The 19,833-nt window shown below is 42.9% G+C and overlaps 2 protein-coding genes across 3 annotated transcripts; both read left to right on the top strand.

Moving 5' to 3' along the window:
* The first annotated feature begins 431 nt into the window (after nucleotides 1-431).
* LOC117424346 (oxidative stress-induced growth inhibitor 1-like) lies at nucleotides 432-5,432 on the top strand. 2 transcript variants are annotated; one of them, XM_034040591.3, is made up of 6 exons: nucleotides 432-1,083; nucleotides 2,080-2,184; nucleotides 2,363-2,499; nucleotides 3,071-3,262; nucleotides 3,629-3,720; nucleotides 3,848-5,432. In XM_034040591.3, the coding sequence occupies exons 1-6, from the start codon at nucleotides 1,077-1,079 to the stop codon at nucleotides 4,797-4,799; spliced, it is 1,485 nt and encodes a 494-aa protein (XP_033896482.2). In that variant the 5' UTR covers nucleotides 432-1,076; the 3' UTR covers nucleotides 4,800-5,432. The 2 variants fall into 2 exon arrangements, with proteins under 2 accessions (XP_033896482.2, XP_058848774.1); XM_058992791.1 differs by having other exon boundaries at nucleotides 432-1,544.
* A 4,903-nt stretch (nucleotides 5,433-10,335) lies between these two features.
* Nucleotides 10,336-19,672, top strand: LOC117424105 (putative sodium-coupled neutral amino acid transporter 8). Its single transcript, XM_034040193.3, has 10 exons — nucleotides 10,336-10,560; nucleotides 14,112-14,310; nucleotides 14,781-14,937; nucleotides 15,286-15,390; nucleotides 16,473-16,530; nucleotides 17,299-17,413; nucleotides 17,619-17,766; nucleotides 18,167-18,366; nucleotides 19,183-19,234; nucleotides 19,511-19,672. Exons 1-10 carry the CDS (start codon nucleotides 10,384-10,386, stop codon nucleotides 19,611-19,613), a joined length of 1,314 nt encoding a protein of 437 aa, XP_033896084.1. The 5' UTR covers nucleotides 10,336-10,383; the 3' UTR covers nucleotides 19,614-19,672.
* The last annotated feature ends 161 nt before the right edge of the window (nucleotides 19,673-19,833 follow it).

Genomic DNA, 19,833 nt, shown 5'->3' with positions numbered 1-19,833 from the left:
ATTTCACCATTGTCGGTAGAGCAGGTTTTCAAATATGTTGTCGATTTTATGAAGCTGAAAAATGTGTCTTGGCTTTTCATTTCTGACTTCATTTAATAACATTTAAGGCACTACAAGTGTAGGTTATCATAGGTAGCAACACACACGTCCTGTGTTTTTAGGTCAATTGTACAAACAACAATGCACATCTATCTATAAGTCTCTCTTATATTTTATAAATGTATGGACAAAAAGGATATGAGACTAATGAGATCCAATGAGAATTTCAAAGCAAAACTAGGCTGGCTAAATATTCTAAAAATCTAAATATACAGTATAAATATTTCTCATTAAAAAACCAAAACAATATATATATATATATATATATATATATATATATATATATATATATATATATATATATATATATATATATATAAATTAATTATCAATATATTACTGAACTCTTCATACCTAGTAAGATGATTTTTGATATTTTAAAAAGGTTCAACTTGAAGTGTTTATAATGTACAGTATGTACAAGATCGCAGTCTGTCTGAGTGAATAGTGTGAATTGACGTCAGTTATTTGTGAATTATTGAATAGGAAAATTACAAGACAGCACTGTTTATATCTCAAGCATACTAAATAGCGAGGCTAGGTTTAGGTCTGCTGAACGGCTATAATAAAGGCCAGGTAGTTAAAGAATGATCTCATCTCAATCTCATTGTTTTGAGTGGAGTTCTCTTTTGTACTAGAGTAGTCTGCAGTTTTGTGTGTGTATCTAGTTTATTTAGTTAACTATTACACAAGGGAATCGTGCGTCATACTCTTATTTAAGATATGCTCATGGAGATACGTTGCTTTTGTTGGCATGTTTCCCAGCTATGAGTTAATCGTTGGGAGTAACAAAGTCATCAGGTGTTGCTGATTCATGCCGGTAAGGCAGAATGTTTCCAGCTCCGCCTCCCAGCCTTGTAACTCCTTCCTGCATTATCAGCCAGGTCATGTATTTAAACACTGCTGCTTCAGCCCTGGCACTCTCACACAACGACATTTCCCTGTGAAGAACCTCTGGTGTACAATAGCTCAAATTGATGCAAGGTAGGTACTGTCATTATTGTTGTTGTTGTTTAAAAACCACATTAAACATTTTTTTTATTTTAAATAAAATGGTAACAAGATATACAACATACAGCAGGAAATGTCAGTTGACAGTATTAAGAATTTTTTCTCGGAAAAATGTGACTTGAAATAGGGACTACTTTTGGAAAACTATATTTTTCAAAGAACTGTCAGAATGTGTGAGTCCATGCACAGTAAATGCACTACTTGATAAAACAGTTTTAGGCTGAAATGATTGTTTCACTCTCCTACACCTTATTCCACCTCACTGTCAAGGAAGCCATGAATGAAGTTGGGGAAAGGATCCATCTGAATCGCTCTCAACAGACCTGTGTCTTTAATGGCCTAGATCTCTGACAGAGTGTCACTGGTGCAGTGTGACCCTTCACAGATATGACTGACTGTGTGTGGCTTGACACTTTGCATTGCAGGGACCGTGTGTGAGGAAGTTTACTTTATTGAATAAGTTATAAAACAGCTTAATCCAGTAAAATGGTTCCCTGTCTGGAGTTAAACAGAAAAACGGGTCAAGTCACCAATGTTTGATTTTAGCAGCATGTAACCCTTTCATGCTTTTAGCCCTGTTCTGTGCTGTATACAGAGTGCTATGAAGACTGTACCTTTTGGATAATGTTAATAGCGTTACCCTGGCAATGCCTTTGGCAGACCACACCGTAGCATGATCGGACACTTTTGGTCGATTTTAATTATCCAAACACCACCTTCCCAGAATGTATCCACCCGCTCTGCCTTTGTATTTGTGTTGTCTTCAGTGGTGTTACTAACACGGGTTTATACTGAATCTTACCCCTGGTGAAAAACACCAGGAAGATTAACAGACAGTTTCAATGACAATGCGGTCCTGCACTTACAGGGTATCATATTGCTGCAATGGATCACCACTGGTGAAGGCTGCCTCTCTTGTGTATCACTTATATATGCTTTCTTTTTAAATAATAGTTTCATTTATTGCAGATTGCAACAGGATGGACCTTCCACTTGCACAAGCAGCAATGTCTCCGGGGCCGGAGCAGTTTTCTGAAACGTGCGAGCGGCAGCCTCTTCCAGTGGTCATAATAGGTAAGAATTCAATAAAATGCCCCAAACACACCTACATCTTGTCAGTCAAAAACATATGGGGCCTGCTGCGGTAAACTAGAATGGGAAGTAAAGAGACAACCGCTGTGTGATCCAGCGCTGAGCCCCGCTGGGGTGCTATCACTGCTGTAATTGTGTGTGTTTGGGATCTTTCTGATAGGGAATGGGCCCTCTGCTATCTGCCTCTCCTACTTCTTGTCTGGCCACAGACCCTATGTGAGGAAGGGGGCAGTCCATCCTAACCCCATACTCCAGAGGAAGCTGCAGGACATCGCTGGGAGCTCCGTAGTGGAACAGGTAAAAGCAAACTGCAATGTAGAAGCAGCCAGCCGGGTGGGGTGACATGAGAAAATAAGAGTTAACTTCAATATTTAAAAAAGAGCCTCACAGTTAAGAACCCCACGTGAAACCAGACACAGGTCTCCTGGATCCTGGCTGCTGTCGATGCAGTGAAGCTCAGCTCTCCTGGCTGATTTGTTTTCTTTTTATTATTAGGTTAAAGTTGGAAGCTTGTATTATTAAAAGTGCACATGCCTGTACATGATAGTAATAAGAGAAGTTGTAGACATTTCAGTCTTCTGGTCATCTTCCATTCCCAATGTGTTTAGCTAGCGGACTGACCTCAGTAATATAACTATATAGAAATAGTTGGCATATGTGCGTCCACTGGACTTAATCTCTTAACATCTAATTGATAAACCTGAAGATCACAATGAGCACTAGCCTCGGACTACCTTCCCTTAGGTAACATTAGGTGGTCCAAGATTTGTGCTAATCAGGGTCTGTGAAACCAGCTGAAACCCCTCACCCCCACTTTGATCATGATTGTCTAACCCCTTGGTTTCCTTGCTCTCACCACTCTGTTCAGGACCTGGAGTTCCTGTCTGAGGGACTGGAAGGGCGCTCCCACAACCCCCTGGCTGTGCTCTTCGATGCCCTGGTTCGCCCGGATGGTGACCTGGGTGGTATGGCGGAGTCGGTACTTACCTGGAGACTGGAGCCCAAGCACCTCGTTCCACACCTGGTCCTGGGCAAGGGTCCCCCAGGAGGGGCTTGGCATGTGAGTGCACTGCTTTCGTGGTTAATTAAACTTTCATTTGAACAGAACGTTCCAATCAGATTAAAGGGCTGAACAAAAAAAAAAAAGATAATATAATTTAAGACAGAGCCCCACTTTATAGGAGACACAGCAGTTGGAGGTTCCCAAGAACTCCAGCTCCCAGCAGTCTTTGCAGGTAATCGCTGTCTCCCCTGTGAGTCAGATGATTACATAATTTACATGCAACCAGGAATCAGAGCAACATGATAGAGTACTTCTCCATGAGAGAAATATTATTTTATTGCATTGGACTGAACTTATGCTCACCGTTTGGAAGATGCAATGAGAGATATCCAAAAAAAACATTAACCCAACCCTCCCTTGCAGTCTATCGAGGGCTCCATGTTCACACTTAGCCTCGGAGACTGGATGGAGCTGCCTGGCCTTCACTTCAGGGACTGGATGAGGAGAAAAAGAAAGTAAGCAGCTTGATACAAATAAATAAATACATATATAAGAATTCAAATCATTGAGTAGGGAAAGAAAAAACACTTGACCATAAAAAGAAAAAAGTCAATTTAAAAATATATATATATTTTTTTACAGGAACTTGAGGAATGACAGAGCCACGACTCGAGATATAGCTCAGTACTATGAGCACTACGTGAAGGTCCTGGGACTGCAGCAGCGCTTTGTCTGCGGGACCGTGGTGACCTCTGTGAAGCCTCTCCTCAGTAGTTCAGCAGAGGAAGACCGTGTGGAACCCCTGACTGCCTCCCGCAAGCTCTACGAGATCCAGGGGTTCCACCAGACCGCAGGACTCCAGAGCCCCTTCTGCATTCATGCAGAGAACGTGGTCTTGGCAACAGGGACTTACGACAGCCCCGCTTGGCTGGGGGCAGATGGGGAGGACCTCCCCTACGTTTTCCACAAGATCTCTGACCTGGAGACGGCTTTGCAGAAGCAGAGGCTCGGTCCGGACTCTGACCCAGTCCTGATAGTCGGGGCAGGACTCACGGCGGCAGACGCTGTCCTCACAGCCCGCCACAGCAACGTCCCGGTCATCCACACCTTCCGCAGAGCAGTGTCGGACTCCGGCCTGGTCTTCAATCAGCTGCCCAAGATGATGTACCCAGAGTACCACAAGGTCCACCAGATGATGACTGAGCAATCCCTTACCTCCAGCGGACCCTATAAAGGCTACTCAAGCCTCCCAAAGCACCATGTTGCATGCTTCTCTGCAGACAAGAAGTGTGTCCTTGAGGACGCGAGTGGGAAAAGAACCGTCTTCAACATCTCCATGGCTTTCGTCCTCATCGGCTCAAACCCCAACCTGTCCTTCTTGCCCAGCCATGGGAAGCACCTGGCTCTGGATCCAGAGCAGCCAGTTAACTCTCGACGCAACCCCATAGACACGGACCCCTTTACCTACGAGTCCGTTCAGGAGCCAGGGCTGTATGCTTTGGGGCCCCTGGCAGGGGACAGCTTTGTAAGGTTTCTGCAAGGCGGGGCACTGGCTGTGACAGCCTCCTTGCTTAAAAAAGGAACGTTGATTTAATGGATTGACAATTGAATCATTGTAACAAAAAACAGTATGCTGTAAGCACCCCTTCAGCACTGCTGCTGCTCCTTCTCCAGATATGATTCTCAGGAATACTGCCCGTTATTTTAATTAACATATTAAAAACAGTATTTTGTCACAGTTGCACTTTTTCTGAGCTGGGTAGCTCAGTGGGAAACATTCAAACATGATGATATTTTCACTTCTGTATTATTTTCAACAGTAGAACACATCATTTGAGTGCCTTTAAAAAAAAAAAGTATCTAAAATATAATAACTCATTGTATTAATCCATGCCATAAATAAAATCACTCAAATTCCGTATATCACTGTGGAAGACTGTTATGTTTGGATAAACATGTGCTGTTAGCGTGTTTACTGTGCAGATTTTATATTGTGTTGAGGCCTTGTGGGGACATTGAAATCCTTCTGTGAAAGGGTTATATATATATATATACACACACACATACATGTTTAATGTACCTTGGTCAAGTGAAAGTCTGTTTGAAAACAAACAGTGCTTTTGCTGCCATGGTAACTGAACTCCTTAGTTTCTATTTAAATCTATTAATGTGCTTGTGATGTCATCTAATACATAGTTATTTCCAAGCTGGTGTTAAATAAAATGCCTTTTGAAAAGAATAGTGTTTTTTCTAATTTGTTCATATTTTAATACTGTAGTAGTGACATAGTTCGAAGACATTAAGGCGGCATCTTTGTCTGGATGGAAGTTCATTTTTAATCACATGACTGCTGAACAGTGTGATTATACTAGCCATGCTGTAAAATGCAGATTGGGGTAGGAGTTGAAGGTGGGCCCCCCCGTGTAAACCATTTATATAACAGTTTCCCATCCAGGTTGCGAAAGCAATGCGATCATCACCTGTGTGGTTGATTCAACAGGGATGACATCATGCAACCCTTTCACCTTTTCACCTTCACTGCTGTGCGTGTTGCTACAAAGTAGCCTTTATTGTTATATCATTGACATACAGCAGAATGTTTGCCTTGGCTTGCTCTCAATAATACGCTTTTCATCCGCAGCTTCAGAAAAATTTGGCTATGCATCACCTAGCACACAAAGGAGTGGAGGGAAGCAAGTTCTGAGGCGGGTCCCAAAATGCATCTAAAGAAATTGAGCAAGTGGCCGCTCCTTCCTATTTGCACAGCAGCAGTGAAAAGGTCTGCTTCATCATTCTACTGGGAAACGAGTACCATACAGGAGAAGCAAGGACCAAGCAATCGAATAACAAAACAAGTAATAAAAAACCAAGCCGCGTAATACACTGCTGTAGCTAAGACTTTTGTCAAATAATGATATTTCCAAGGCAAAACTAAATTAAGATCCTAACTGCAATTACAAAATCTGGCCGTCTGGCGGTGCTGTGTGATAAGTTAAAATCCCATTTAGCTACACTGCAATTACACAAGGTGGCCATTAGTGGCACTGTGTGCCTGCTATGCATAGATTCCATTTGAATACTATATAGAGAAAAATCCCTTGTATACTTGCATGACTATGATTCTGATTCCAGCTGGAAGAAAAGTGTGTGTACGACCGCATAGTTCATGTCAAGGAAGGATACGTTCTGAAACTGTCCAGACACGACAGGGCAGCACGGTTGAAACTGCAAGTCAGTGAAGAGGTAAGTGATGAGGAGGGAAAAAAAAATGTATTTCTGGTTAATGAAAAAAACAAAACAAATGGTGGCTGTACTTTTTTTTCTATTCGAGCAGCTCTGGTTTAACAGTGCCACACTCTTGTTCCCCAGGAGAAGAGCCAAGGGGTCCCTCTCCTGTCCTCCATGTACGGCAGACGCAAGCCTCTCGAGACTCTGTCCCAACAGCACAGCCGCATGGACTGTAAACAAGTCTATTAACCTGGAAAACGTTTCCACCATCCCTTCATCTGGAAAGAGAATCGAGGCCAAGAAAGTGTGTCTATTCTTTATAGAAGTACAAGAATACTGAATGCAGTTTTTCTAAACCCATTTCTTGTCTCTGTGCCTCCTTGAATGCATTTAATAACTGCAGATAATAGAAATAGAACCCCCTCACCACTGCCTTTTGAGGAATGCTAACTCTTCAATTTAAAAGCCTCTTGATTCAGGAGGGAGAGGGTTAACTATATATAATAATGGGTGCTTTATATATATATATATAAACGTCGTCCTTTTCATCTTCCCAGCTATTAAGTCACCTAATTCCATTGGTGGAGGTCTACACGTTTTTTTTTAAAAACCGTTTGATCCACTTTTAATAGGAATTAGTGCCCTGTGAAAATGTCATCGCCGCTTTCGTTGGCAATTCGAATAAATGTTAAATATCTATAAAACATGAGAACTGACCCTGTGACCAGTATCTGCAGTTAACAGGATTTCGAATCTCTTCTAAATTAGGTCACATGCCCTTTTATTTCCCTGGAAGGCTTCCAAGCCTTCTCCTAACTTCCTCTTCCAGTCATTAGGTTGTGATTGCGAGGCAGTGATTTTCTTTGACATCTCGAACCAACAGCCTGCCCAGGCCTCTGCGAGTTTCGGCTCTGGTCTCGGCTCTCAGTGCAGTGTGTAACATGTGGTCCCCACAAGACCCCAGAAATATGCACTGTGGAAATGGCTCCGTGCACTTGCAAGAAAGCACCCAGGTGTGATTTTAAAGCTTTTTTTTTTTTTTTTTGCGAAGCGCAGAACTTATTTGTCTTCATTGTGAGATGTGTGTGTGTGTGTGTGTGTGTGCAGGGAGAAGGGCAAACCCAACAAGATCTACACGGGAGTTTATTAAGGTAAATCATTACCTGAGCTTGATTTCTCGATGTCACAACCATTTATTCTCTGTAGAATCTAGGTGAGGAAATCTATGTGTACAGTGTAACCTAGGATATCTCCTGACACTTTTGTATAGTGTTTACTGGAGTGGACTTTAGATCAACAGTTTATTTCCTGAGCCAGCATTACAGTCTTTCAAACCACATGCCCATCTGAAACACAGAAACACTGGGCAGCACTGGCTTACCCTTATATAGGGTATTGTCTCAGAGTATTTTTGCAGTTTCCCCATGCTTATACTATGCATTTACCATAGTTTGTGTATACGCTTTACCATACCTCACTATTCTTGACAATGCTTACCTATGCTTTTACTATGCTTTATTGCACAATGCTTTTCCTATGGTTAGTTTTTATAAGGGTAAAACCAGTGCTGCAGAGCTTGACCAGTCCATTAGCAATTCCAGCTTTATCATAGTAATACGGTATTCTGACTATGCAGAATCTCTAATACCAGCCCAGCACCAACGAAATCCTATCAAAGACCCAGTGCAATCAACTTAACCTCCTTGCACATGCTTCAGGGCCCAATGGCAATTTCTGTAAATAACTTCAGCTAATTACCCTCCGATTCCCATGTCAGGACTGCTGTGAGGTCGCTCCCAGGGTCAGCTAGCTCCATCACAAAATGTTGCTCCGGCAATAAATACTCTGGTGCTGTCAGAACAGTGAGAGTGTGCATGACTTACCTGCACTGAGCGCTATGCACCAAGAATCCAGCATAGCTCTCGCCCGAGAATCCATCACAGCTAGAATCCAACACAGCTCTCACCCAACAATCCAGCATAGCTCTCGCCCGAGAATCCATCACAGCTAGAATCCAACACAGCTCTCACCCAACAATCCAGCATAGCTCTCGCCCGAGAATCCATCACAGCTAGAATCCAACACAGCTCTCACCCAACAATCCAGCACAGCTCTCACCCGAGAATCCATCACAGCTAGAATCCAACACAGCTCTCACCCAACAATCCAGCATAGCTCTCGCCCGAGAATCCATCACAGCTAGAATCCAACACAGCTCTCACCCAACAATCCAGCATAGCTCTCGCCCGAGAATCCATCACAGCTAGAATCCAACACAGCTCTCACCCAACAATCCAGCACAGCTCTCACCCGAGAATCCATCACAGCTAGAATCCAACACAGCTCTCACCCGAGAATCCAGCACAGCTCTCACCCGAGAATCCAGCACAGCTAGAATCCAGCACAGCTAGAATCCAACACAGCTCTCACCCAAGAATCCAGCACAGCTAGAATCCAACACAGCTCTCACCCTAGAATCCAGCACAGCTAGAATCCAACACAGCTCTCACCCAACAATCCAGCACAGCTCTCACCCGAGAATCCATCACAGCTAGAATCCAACACAGCTCTCACCCGAGAATCCAGCACAGCTCTCACCCGAGAATCCAGCACAGCTAGAATCCAGCACAGCTCTCACCCAAGAATCCAGCACAGCTAGAATCCAGCACAGCTAGAATCCAACACAGCTCTCACCCAAGAATCCAGCACAGCTAGAATCCAACACAGCTCTCACCCTAGAATCCAACACAGCTCTCACCCAAGAATCCAGCACAGCTAGAATCCAACACAGCTCTCACCCAAGAATCCAACACAGCTCTCACCCAAGAATCCAGCACAGCTAGAATCCAGCACAGCTCTCACGTTTTAAATGCATGAAATATAGCCAACCAGGCGAACATCTCAAACACAATGAACACTGAACAAACAATTCGATTGTGTCTTATTGCGTTCCCATGAGCAGGTCCACATGGCGTGCTGGGAAAGGGTGGGCTGAACAGCCTCCTCTCCTTTCCAAACCTTTCCAGAGTTCTTTTGTAGTACATCAGGGTTCAAAATATGTGTGCAGGTATTTGTTAAAAAAAACAAACAAAAAAACAACGCGGCTATTGTGACTTTACTTGAAGATCATTGCTTTGATTTTGTTGCTGGTGGAGGCACTTTTATTCAAAGACAAACTAGCTGTCTAAACTGACTCTCTGTTTCCTCTAATCACAAATTAGCGTGATGTAAAATAATAAACAATATAGGCTGCACTGGTGCCTGTGAATACATCACACTTTTGATGAGAATCGTAATGAACCAAGGAACTAATCAATAGAATAAACATTACCCAGCAACCAATGAGATACACCGGTAATTATATTTCCATTGACGCTACTAAGCTTTAAACAAAATAGTAGGCAATATTTAAGCTTCTCATTGAATGAGTGTCATACTCAAAGTGAAATCCAGCTAGTGTTTTCAGTTTACTACAACCTCACTTAAATGTATTTAACCCGTAACTACTATCCACCAAAAAAAGTTTATTTAGTAGCAGTGGAAATTTGACAAGTGCTCTGGGTCCATAGAACCCGCGTGCATATATAGTAGTTACGGGTTAAGTACTATGAGAACACTGCGGTATAGATTTGAGCGGAAAACACCAGCACACGTGTTTTTAGATTATATAATAATATAGTCGTGTGTGTTGCACCGGCTCCACAAACTTAATTTTGGAAGACCTGTTGGAACAATGTTGTCGCCCCCTTAACAGGTTTCGCACCAGTCTGTTTAAACTGTACACGGTTAATATATTTTACACTTGTGATTGAAGAAGCACGTCCAATCAGGTGACAGAGAGGGGGGGAAGTTTGGCACCCCTCCATCAACTTTTTTTTTTTCATGGTGTAGAATTTGTTTCTTGGATAAATAAAACCTCACCTTTGACCATTGGCACCAGCGCCAGCAGGATGGAGGAGCTTGCGAGGGAGAGCATCAGCTTGCTGTCCAAGCCCGCAGACTCTGGGCTGTCTTCTTTCGGAGCGGTTTTCATCATGTTGAAGTCAGCTCTGGGCGCTGGACTTCTTAATTTTCCGTGGGCTTTCAACAAGGCGGGAGGCGTGAACACCGCTCTTTGGGTAGAACTGGTGAGTATTGTGTCCAAAATGGGCAGAAATTGAGAAAGCATGGAACCAAACATACTGCGGATTAATTCATTATTTTACACGCATTCGTGCAATCCATTTACCAACTAAATAATCATAAGCACTTAACTGTAAAAAAATAAATGCCATTACATTATTCTCAGTAACATTTTTTTTTTAGGTTGAACTGCGCATATATATTTAGCAGTATAAACTGCGTCTTGTTCACGGTCGGCTAATTGCCTTACATTAACTGACTGAAAGAAAAGTAAAACATTTTATTCACCATTTATATTTATTTTATTGAATACATTTTAAATGTAAAGATGTTCTTCAACTGTTATTACGTAAGTATATATGTTTTTAATTTATTTTTATTATCCAAACGCTCGCTATGCAGAATGTACAGGTGTTGTGCAGGTAGCTACAGCAGCACGCGCACTCCGCAGCGGCGTTCCACCTGGCTCAGTGCACTCCACGTGGCGCTGTTTATAAATCTGGAGGGATATTTTTCTTAAGTGTGTTGAAATGATCTCACAATGACCTTGTTAAAGATTTCACCTCAAATGCACTAGTATAAAATCTTGTTCAGTTTTCATGCATCTTAGTGCAGGCTGTGCATGTGTATTTGTGTTCTTTGTTGAACTGTGCAGCACTGTGCACTGTGCCAGGTATTGTTGGGAGTAGTATTCACAGGTTGGTCTGTAATGGAAGCACACTTGTTGCAGTTTTAATCCATCGGGTTGGCAGGCAAAGCCTGATGAGGAGCACAAAACTGGGGCTGGGGCTTCCATTGATTACATAAACCTCTTAACTTAATCCCAGGATAATGGGTGACGCAGTAAGGGTTGATTTCCCCAGTGCTGTAAAATGCTAAACAAACAAAAAAAAAATCTAACAGGGGATCGGTTGATCACATCAACTGCTTAGCTTTTTTAAATTTACTTTTTTTTTTACAGAATAGTTTTGAATATTGAATGTTTGTTTAAACATTTATTAGGAAGTTAAACAGAATTGAACGCCCCCAATCAATAGTAACTAGCAGTGCTGTTTCCTGTGAGAGTACCCCCTCTATAGATTACTCAAGTTGCACTGCAAACTGTTCATACACAGTGAGATTTGTAATATACTAAGGCAGCAGGTGCCGTAAAAATAACGAGCCATCTGCAGTACAGAGGGTATCTGTATGCCTCTACCGAGGCTTCACTGTAACTAACGCCATACGCTGGCATTAACAAATCCTGAAGCTTCAGCTCCAGACTGTGCTGCTGGTTGATGACACCCGTTTTGCTGCATTTAATGTTTTGTGTTTTGTGTGTGTTTTATAAACTGGCCTACCTGTGAAAAGATGGATCTCGGTGACGTTAAGCCTGGTTTGCATGTGTTGGTTTAGCTGGGGAATGCATGCTTCAGTCTTCTGCTGGAAAATGTGGAAGATGACTGGGTCGGCACCTCAGCCAGCCTTGATGCAGGTCCTAAATTAGTAGTTGTCTGTGACTTCTACTCAGAGTAGAACAAAATACCCCCCAGCTTCGCTGAATTTGCTGGTGTGTTCTTTAGATATCCCTGGAGAGGTGGGTGGGGTCCATGCAGTCCAGCCCTACTGAAACATTGTGTAAAATCAACACATTTCAGCAGAGCCACTGTGTGAATGAATAGATTTGTGGTATAAATATTCAGTCTGTGTTTTACTTTCAAATGGTCACTGCCTGTTGAATTTACTCAGTGTGGTGCAAATACAGAGCTGTCTGTCTCACATAGACGTGCTAATGAAGGGGGGTGGGGGGGGTGAGGGGGGTGGGTTAATTAGCTATTTGCTGATCCGTGCAGTTGTCTCCTAAATCCTGTGAAGCCTGAGCTTCTTGTGTCCTCTTGGTTCTTTTTTGGAAGCAGTCAAGCATGATTACATTCTGATATAATTCTACTAAATTGCAAGATTTTCTGTGAGCAATCTGTTGTATAGCTAATACGATTTCAATCCCACTAGGAGAATGAACATCCAAACATATCTTTGGGTGGTTTTTTAGAGTCCCCCCCCCCCGCAAGTTATTATGGATGAAACTTTAGCAAAAATTCAAATTTCAAGGGGGTTTAATGACCAGTGGTGGGACTTGAAACCAAATGTTTTTCACAGAATTTGGAAGCTTGGTCCCTAAGGGTCTTACAGCAATACTTACATTTTAGGACCCGCATCCCCTACAAGGTAAAGGGTTAGGCTGAAGTTTGAATAAAACCTGTCCGTTACCCCTCGTCTCGCAATTTGCCAGAAGTGAGTAGGGTGCTCCTAGTATTTTTTCTGAAAAGCTCTATTCAATACAAGTAGAACAAGGTGCTACACATGATGGTAGCATCTAAATTGCACCCAGGGTGATTTTTCTGGTCAAGGTCCCTTTCTCACTTTAGGTTGACCTTTGCAAGGTCACAGGTTGAAGGGGACAGTTTAAAAAAAAACAATGGCTATCATTTCTGAACTCAGCATCTCAGAAAACCGCCAGGTGAATTTTTCTAGGAAAATCTGAGATGGACGGCAACGAAATGTCCCTTTTCTGGTTGAGTTGGCGTGGAATGACCCACCTGCATTTGGATAAAGCAACAACCTACCAATAGAAAAGTGAACATGCTGATGTTGTTGAGTTAGTAAAGGCATTTGGATGGTCAGCCACTACAAGTTGCCCAGATTTTGTTTGAGAGTGGGGTTTCTGTATTGGATACAGTTATATATGTATGTACAGTTATGATGTGCATACCCATATATAGGTCAGTATACTGTACCATATACATGACATATACTGCTGATTCCAATGAGAAGGAAGATGACTTCCAAAGCTATCTCAATGAACTGCTAAAAGTATGCTGCATGTTAGCCAAGTTTTTGACACTCACCCAACATGAGTTGTTGTTTGAAGTAGCAACAACTTCACTAACTGTATGTGTGACATTATTTAATGGAAACTCTATTTGACACGGACCCGTCGAATGTGCTGCAGTGGAGAGCCCCTCATGGCTCCTCATATGAACCCAATGATTGCTCAGTTAGGAGTGCTGATTCAGTGGTCATTGTAAATGTGCAGCTTCTGTAACTAACCCATAGCTCATATTACTGCCATGACTACAGTACAGAACCTGAAATATTATACGGAGCACTATGAACAAAATGGGGAGGGAGTGTGGATATTGTTTTAAACACTACTAAATAATACAACTTGTATTGCTTCAATAAACTTTTCTCTTGTGGAGAGGTGGGGTTGCATTGTATTTGGGTTTGGCAGCATACAGTATGGTTGCATTATAGTAGTGGTTAAGCAATTCTAGCATGTAGCAAGAACATTTCATCACAATCATAGAAAAGCTCAATACAGTAACTAGGATGTTTGTTAGGCATCACAGATATGAATTGCTGGGGCGCTGTGTTAAGTACTTTTACAAGCTTTGGGGGGTGTGGGAAGGGGTTGATGCCTTAGTCTCATCTAGGAGGTTTTTCATGGTCCTTCTGCCACAGAAGGGGTAAAGCGGTGGAGTAGCTGAGGGCTCAAGCGGTGCTTCTCGTCCTGCAGGTCTCCCTGGTTTTCCTCATCAGCGGACTGGTGATCCTGGGCTATGCCTCCTCCATCAGCAACCGCTCGACGTACCAGGACGTGGTGCGGGAGATCTGCGGCTCGGCCATCGGGAAGCTGTGCGAAGTCTGCTTCGTCTTCAACCTCTTCATGATCTCCGTGGCCTTCCTGGTGGTGGTGGAGGACCAGCTGGCAAAGCGTAAGACCTCGGCACAGTCACTGCCGATCTCCGGGTGTAGTTTGTGAAATCCAACACTGGGGAGTCGGGGTGTAACGACACACAAGTCACGACGCCATACGTATCGCGATATGCAGGTCACGATACAGGATGTGTCACGATACATGGGAGTCCTGATTGGCTACTTTTTATAATGCATAATAAGATCAAATGGTCATTTTAAGGATGGACCATTTTCTTAAAAGAATTAAATGATATGTATCCATAGCAACTATAAAACACACTTATTCTTCCTTCGAGAACCATTTGGTGAGCTACAATGAGCTCTGTTGTGCTTTAGGTCTTGTGTCATGATGCAAACGATACAGACCTCTGTTCTGCTGATACGATATATCATGTAAAGAAAGTATCACGATTCATCGATGCACAATGAATCTTTACACTCCTATTGGACAGTGCTGCTGACCCAGGCTCTCGTTCCTCCCTTTCAGTGTGCGACTCTCTGTACCTGAATACCACGCAGTCCCCCGAGACCACAGTGCCGTACCACTGGTACACAGACCAGCACGTCGCTCTGTCCACTCTGTGCGTTCTGGTCATCCTGCCTCTGTCCATCCCCAAGGAGATCGGCTTCCAGAAATACACCAGGTAAGCTGGGGTCCCAGCCTGTGCCGTGGATATTATAGTCAGTGTCAGTTTTCAGTGCATCATCAAAAAATAACTGCATTCTATTGGTGGACTCCTCAGGAATGGCATCTCCTGATTGGCCACAGTGTTTCCAATATGTTAAAGTTTAGGAAATGAAACAGAATCTGGCATTCTGGGCCCTCTGTTCGAATGGAGGATGAATGAATCTCAGGGGGCAGTGTGAATGCCTTGGCGCAGTATCTCAGTAATGCAAAGCCACGTTTTAGACATGGTCCTCTCATGAGAAGGGTTTGATGGGATGCAGCACTCGTGAACGTGTTGTTAGTAATGGAGACCTCTCTTCTGAAGTATTCTAGGTACCTTGGCAGCGACATACTTGACAGTGGTGATCATCATTAAGTATTACCTGATGAAGAATCACATTGTGGTTTATCACCCTCCTCCTACCAGCGGGTGAGTGGACTGTACTGGCTGTGCAGCCGTTCATGTGTTTTTGTTATATCTTTAAATTTAAGGGTCATGTCGTAAACTATAAACTAAACTGTTTAAATGTTGAAAATGTGTTCCTTTCATCGGCAGGCACGTTTGCAGCATGGTGGATGTCAGTGCTATTCACAACATTAGTGTACCACCACCGTGTACAAACTTATAGAAACTAAATCAAGTAGAAAAGGCTTGTGTCGTCAACAATGTAAACCTGGGGGGCTCCCGAGTGGCGCATCCAGCAAAGGCGCTCCGTGCGGAGTGCGGGATGTGCCCTATAGCCTGGAGATCGCAGGTTCGAATCCAGGCTATGTCACAGCCGACCGTGACCGGGAGTTCCTAGGGGGCGGCGCACAATTGGCTGAGCGCTGCCCGGGTAGAGAGGGCTTAGGTTGGCAGGGGAATCCACGGCTCACTGCGCATCAGCGACCCCTGTGGCCGATAGGGCGCCTGTGGCTCTGCAGTGGAGCCGCCAGATCTGTGTTGTCCTCCGGCACTATAGGTCTGGTGGCATTGCTGTGGATCTGTAGTGCGAAAAATGACGGCTTGGCAGGAGCACGTTTCGGAGGACGCGTGTTCCAGCCTCCGTTTCCCGAGTCGGCGGGGGGGTTGCGAACGGTGAGCCGAGGATACAGATAATAATTGGGCATGCTAAATTGGGCTGAAAACCGGGATAAAATAATTGGCGACGACTAAATTAAAAAAACAAAAACAAACAAAAAAAAAATACAATGTAATCCTGACACTAACAAATATTATATGTGACTTTTGTGCTGTATTTTGATAAAGACTTCCCCTCTAAATTTCAGATTCTTTTCAGTACTATTAAATGTTTCTTATTATTAAAGTTATGCCTTTATTATAATAACCAACTTCAGCTGGGTATAGTTTTGTGTATGAAGTTTATACTATACTGTACATCGCAGTTCACTGCAGTCTTTAATGAGTGCTTCTGGTGGTTCAAACACCTTGTACTGAAGAAAATGAAGATAAAAAATTTAGTTGTGTGTGCAGCTCTATGTCTAACGCTGTGTTGTTCTCTGGCCTTTCAGCATTTCTTCCTGGGCAGCCATGTTCAGTGTCATCCCCACTATATGCTTCGGGTTTCAGGTAAGGAAAAGCCATCATTCTGGCTTACGTGTTGGTGCTTCTGTGTGACACACTGCTGTTACGGATTCTGTCTCCTGTCGGTGAGATTAAAAGCTTTTATAAAAGAGAGAGTCGATCCAGGTGAACGAAGGGAAAAGTAAAAGGAGAATTACGTAAATGTCAAAACAGTTGAGTTACGGACTGAAGGCTGTGTTCATTCCCCTTGAAATAATGAAGCAACGTGAAATTGGAACTTGTGATTTACAGAGTTATGAAAAATGTGTTTGGAAGTGGAATTATTTATAGTGGCATTGTAAATTACATTTACATTTTAATTTTTTTTACAGCCCATCTGTTAGATGTCTAGTTCTCACAAACCTCTTTGAAAGGGAGCACAGCTGGCTGTTGCTTTGCACAGCAGAGGCGTTTCACTATAGTCTCGCTCTCTTTATCAAGCAGGAAGCTTTGCCCCTGTCATTCAGAGCTCCGCAACACTTCCTAAACTTCATACAAAAACATTTCTTTGGCACTTTTAAAGAGTATAAAACACACAGCTTTTATAATGAAGCAAAACTACTTCTGCAGTAAGGCACTGGACATATTTATATTTGTTCTGCAATGCTTGTGTGAGCACCTTTAGCTGGGTGGTGACATTTTTTGGGGGGTAAAGTTACGTAAAAAATGTTCATTGTTCCCTTACCCAGTGCTTTCAAAATAATTTATATATAAAAGAAAAAACGGTGACATTTTATTAAAAAACTGAATGATTTTTCCTGCGTTTTGTTTTAGTGCCACGAGGCCTGCATTGCCATCTACAGCAGCATGCAAAATAAAAGGATCACACACTGGGTTCTCATCTCCATCATCTCCATGTTGTTCTGCCTGCTTATTTATTCCCTCACTGGTTAGTAGACCACTGCGTCTGTGTTAAGTAAGTATAGGAAACAGCAGTAGGAACTACAGTAGTCAAACGGCTGCAAATGTAAGTTTTACAGGGTGTCTCAGATGGGAGCTTCTTCTCCATCTGTACCCCAACATGACAACATGACCTTTTTAATTATAATCCCTGTATTGTAAGTCACTAAGCCCCCTCTCTCTTTCCATTTCAGGCATTTTTGGCTTTTTAACGTTTGGGGAGGGTGTCGCTGCTGACATCCTGATGTCATATCCTGGAAACGATGTAGTCATCATTGTTGCCAGGGTGCTCTTTGCTTTGTCCATCATCACCATCTACCCAATCATCCTGCTGCTCGGCAGGTTGGTCACTCGATTGCTTGGGTGTGTTTCTCATGAAAGAGAGACTGGCACGTCACAGCAGATTCGTTGTAGAAAAGTGATCCGGGGGGCTTGCAAATAAAGCAGTTGGGCCCATGCTGAATCTGCACTCAACTGGTTAAAGTAAGCAGTGACCTCACATTGCTGTCTTACCTTCCTGCTGGTTTTGTTTAAAGACCAGCAGACTCAGCGAGACGTATTACTGGTGAGGTATCAGATTGCAGACACCTTTCAGTGACAACAAGGTCGTTGTGAAAGCCAGGACTGGGCGCAGGGACAGTTCTTTTCCCATCCCTGCAGTTCTCTGCATGTAGGTGAATGTTTGGGTGTACCCCCCCTCCCCCTCCCCCTAACCCTGACCCTGCCCGCTGTCTCTCTGCAGGTCTGTGATCCAGGACCTGTTGGTGAGGGACCGGCGGCGGCGTGGCATGGTCACCCAGTCCCACGAGAAGTGGGTGCGAATCTCGCTGACCGTGGCCTGGATCCTGGTCACCCTGATCATAGCCCTGTTCGTGCCGGACATCAGCGAGGTCATCAGTGTCATCGGGGGGATCAGCGCGTTCTTCATCTTCATCTTCCCAGGTCAGGAGATCAGACCCCCTGCCTGGCACTTGTCAATGTATTCTTTTTATTTGCTGCAGGCTGCAGTCATGTACTTCCATAACCTTAAACACTCCTAATATGTACAGAAGGAGTACAAGAAAGAAGCTTGGGGATACATGTACCATTTGTCTACGGTTATTTGCTGAGTTTTTCTTTAGCATTGCTGTAATGAAGTTCTGATTTATAGGTAACATTTGTGTGCTTTCCCTGTTAAACACAATACATTTTTAAGGTCAAGATTTATTTCACTATACTTTCAGTCTTGCTTCTGTCCTGGAGCTCTGTTGTGTTTCTATTCCCAGCAGAGCTCCATTTGGTTTGAAACCCAGTTATATTTCATCCTGACTTAGAGACACAGCCTTGGGTGACGTTTATTGTCCCAGTTCTTCTGTGTATAAATATTGCATTTTGAGGTTGAGATTTTGAAATAGTACCATGTTACACAAGGCTTGTACATCATGGGGTTAGGGTAGCTGGGTAGATCGTACTCCCAACACAAAGCAACACGGATACTATTCAATGATATCCAGTGGGTGTGTGCTTCTGATTCTTGAAATAAAGTAATGTGTAGTTGGCTTGACAAAATAACGAGCTCGGAGATTATTGGGTTAAGGCCCCCGGTTAGACAGACCCAGGAATTCGTTACTGTGAGAGAACAGACTGTGCACATTGCATCGCTCTGCTGCTTCTTCATCTTGATCTGAGCTGGCAGCGAATGCACGGTGAAATTATACGTGTGTTTTTTAATGAATTTTTTATTTTCTTTTTATTTCTAACCCCCCCCCCCCCTTGCAGGTCTCTGTTTGATATTTGCAATGCAAACTGAGCCGGTTTCTCCAAGAACAAGGTAAACTTGAACTATAAACAGCGTCACTGTTCTCAGCTGAGCAAAAATTAATTAAACAACAATTTAGCATGTCTTGTAGTTTATAAATGAGCTTTGACATTGAATGGATAGATATCCCGCTTCTAGCTCAGTGTTCACAACTATAATAATATTCTGTAACCTGTGTTGAAATAAAAACCTGGACCAGTGTGGGTATTTGAGGATCGTCTTTTGTCTTCTTGTAGGTAACTGAGCTGAATGCATGTCTCTCACCCTCTCTCTCTCTTTACTTTCCAGACTCTGGTTGACAGTGTGGGGTGTCATTACACTCCTGTGTGGAGCCTTCATTTTCGGGCAGAGCACAGCCATCGCCATCATGGAACTTTTAAACAAATATTAACTTGTGTCTTTTTTATCTTTTTAATGTTTTATTTAAAGTGTTTTACATTTTTTGAATAAAATGTAAAATGTAAAAAAAAAAACAAAAAAAAAAACTTGTTTGTATTTTTTATTATTATTATTATTATTTTTTTAAATGTATTAGAAATGGTATGCTTTTGCAGAATCAGGATACTGGTAATTCTGCTGGGAAAAAAAATGGCTAGACTCCAGGCCTGTTG

Source organism: Acipenser ruthenus, chromosome 19, assembly GCF_902713425.1.
Source record: "Acipenser ruthenus chromosome 19, fAciRut3.2 maternal haplotype, whole genome shotgun sequence".
NCBI classification, from domain to species: domain Eukaryota; kingdom Metazoa; phylum Chordata; class Actinopteri; order Acipenseriformes; family Acipenseridae; genus Acipenser; species Acipenser ruthenus.
The sequence above is the reverse complement of the archived record's forward strand: the minus strand, read 5'-3'. Positions and strand labels throughout refer to the sequence as shown.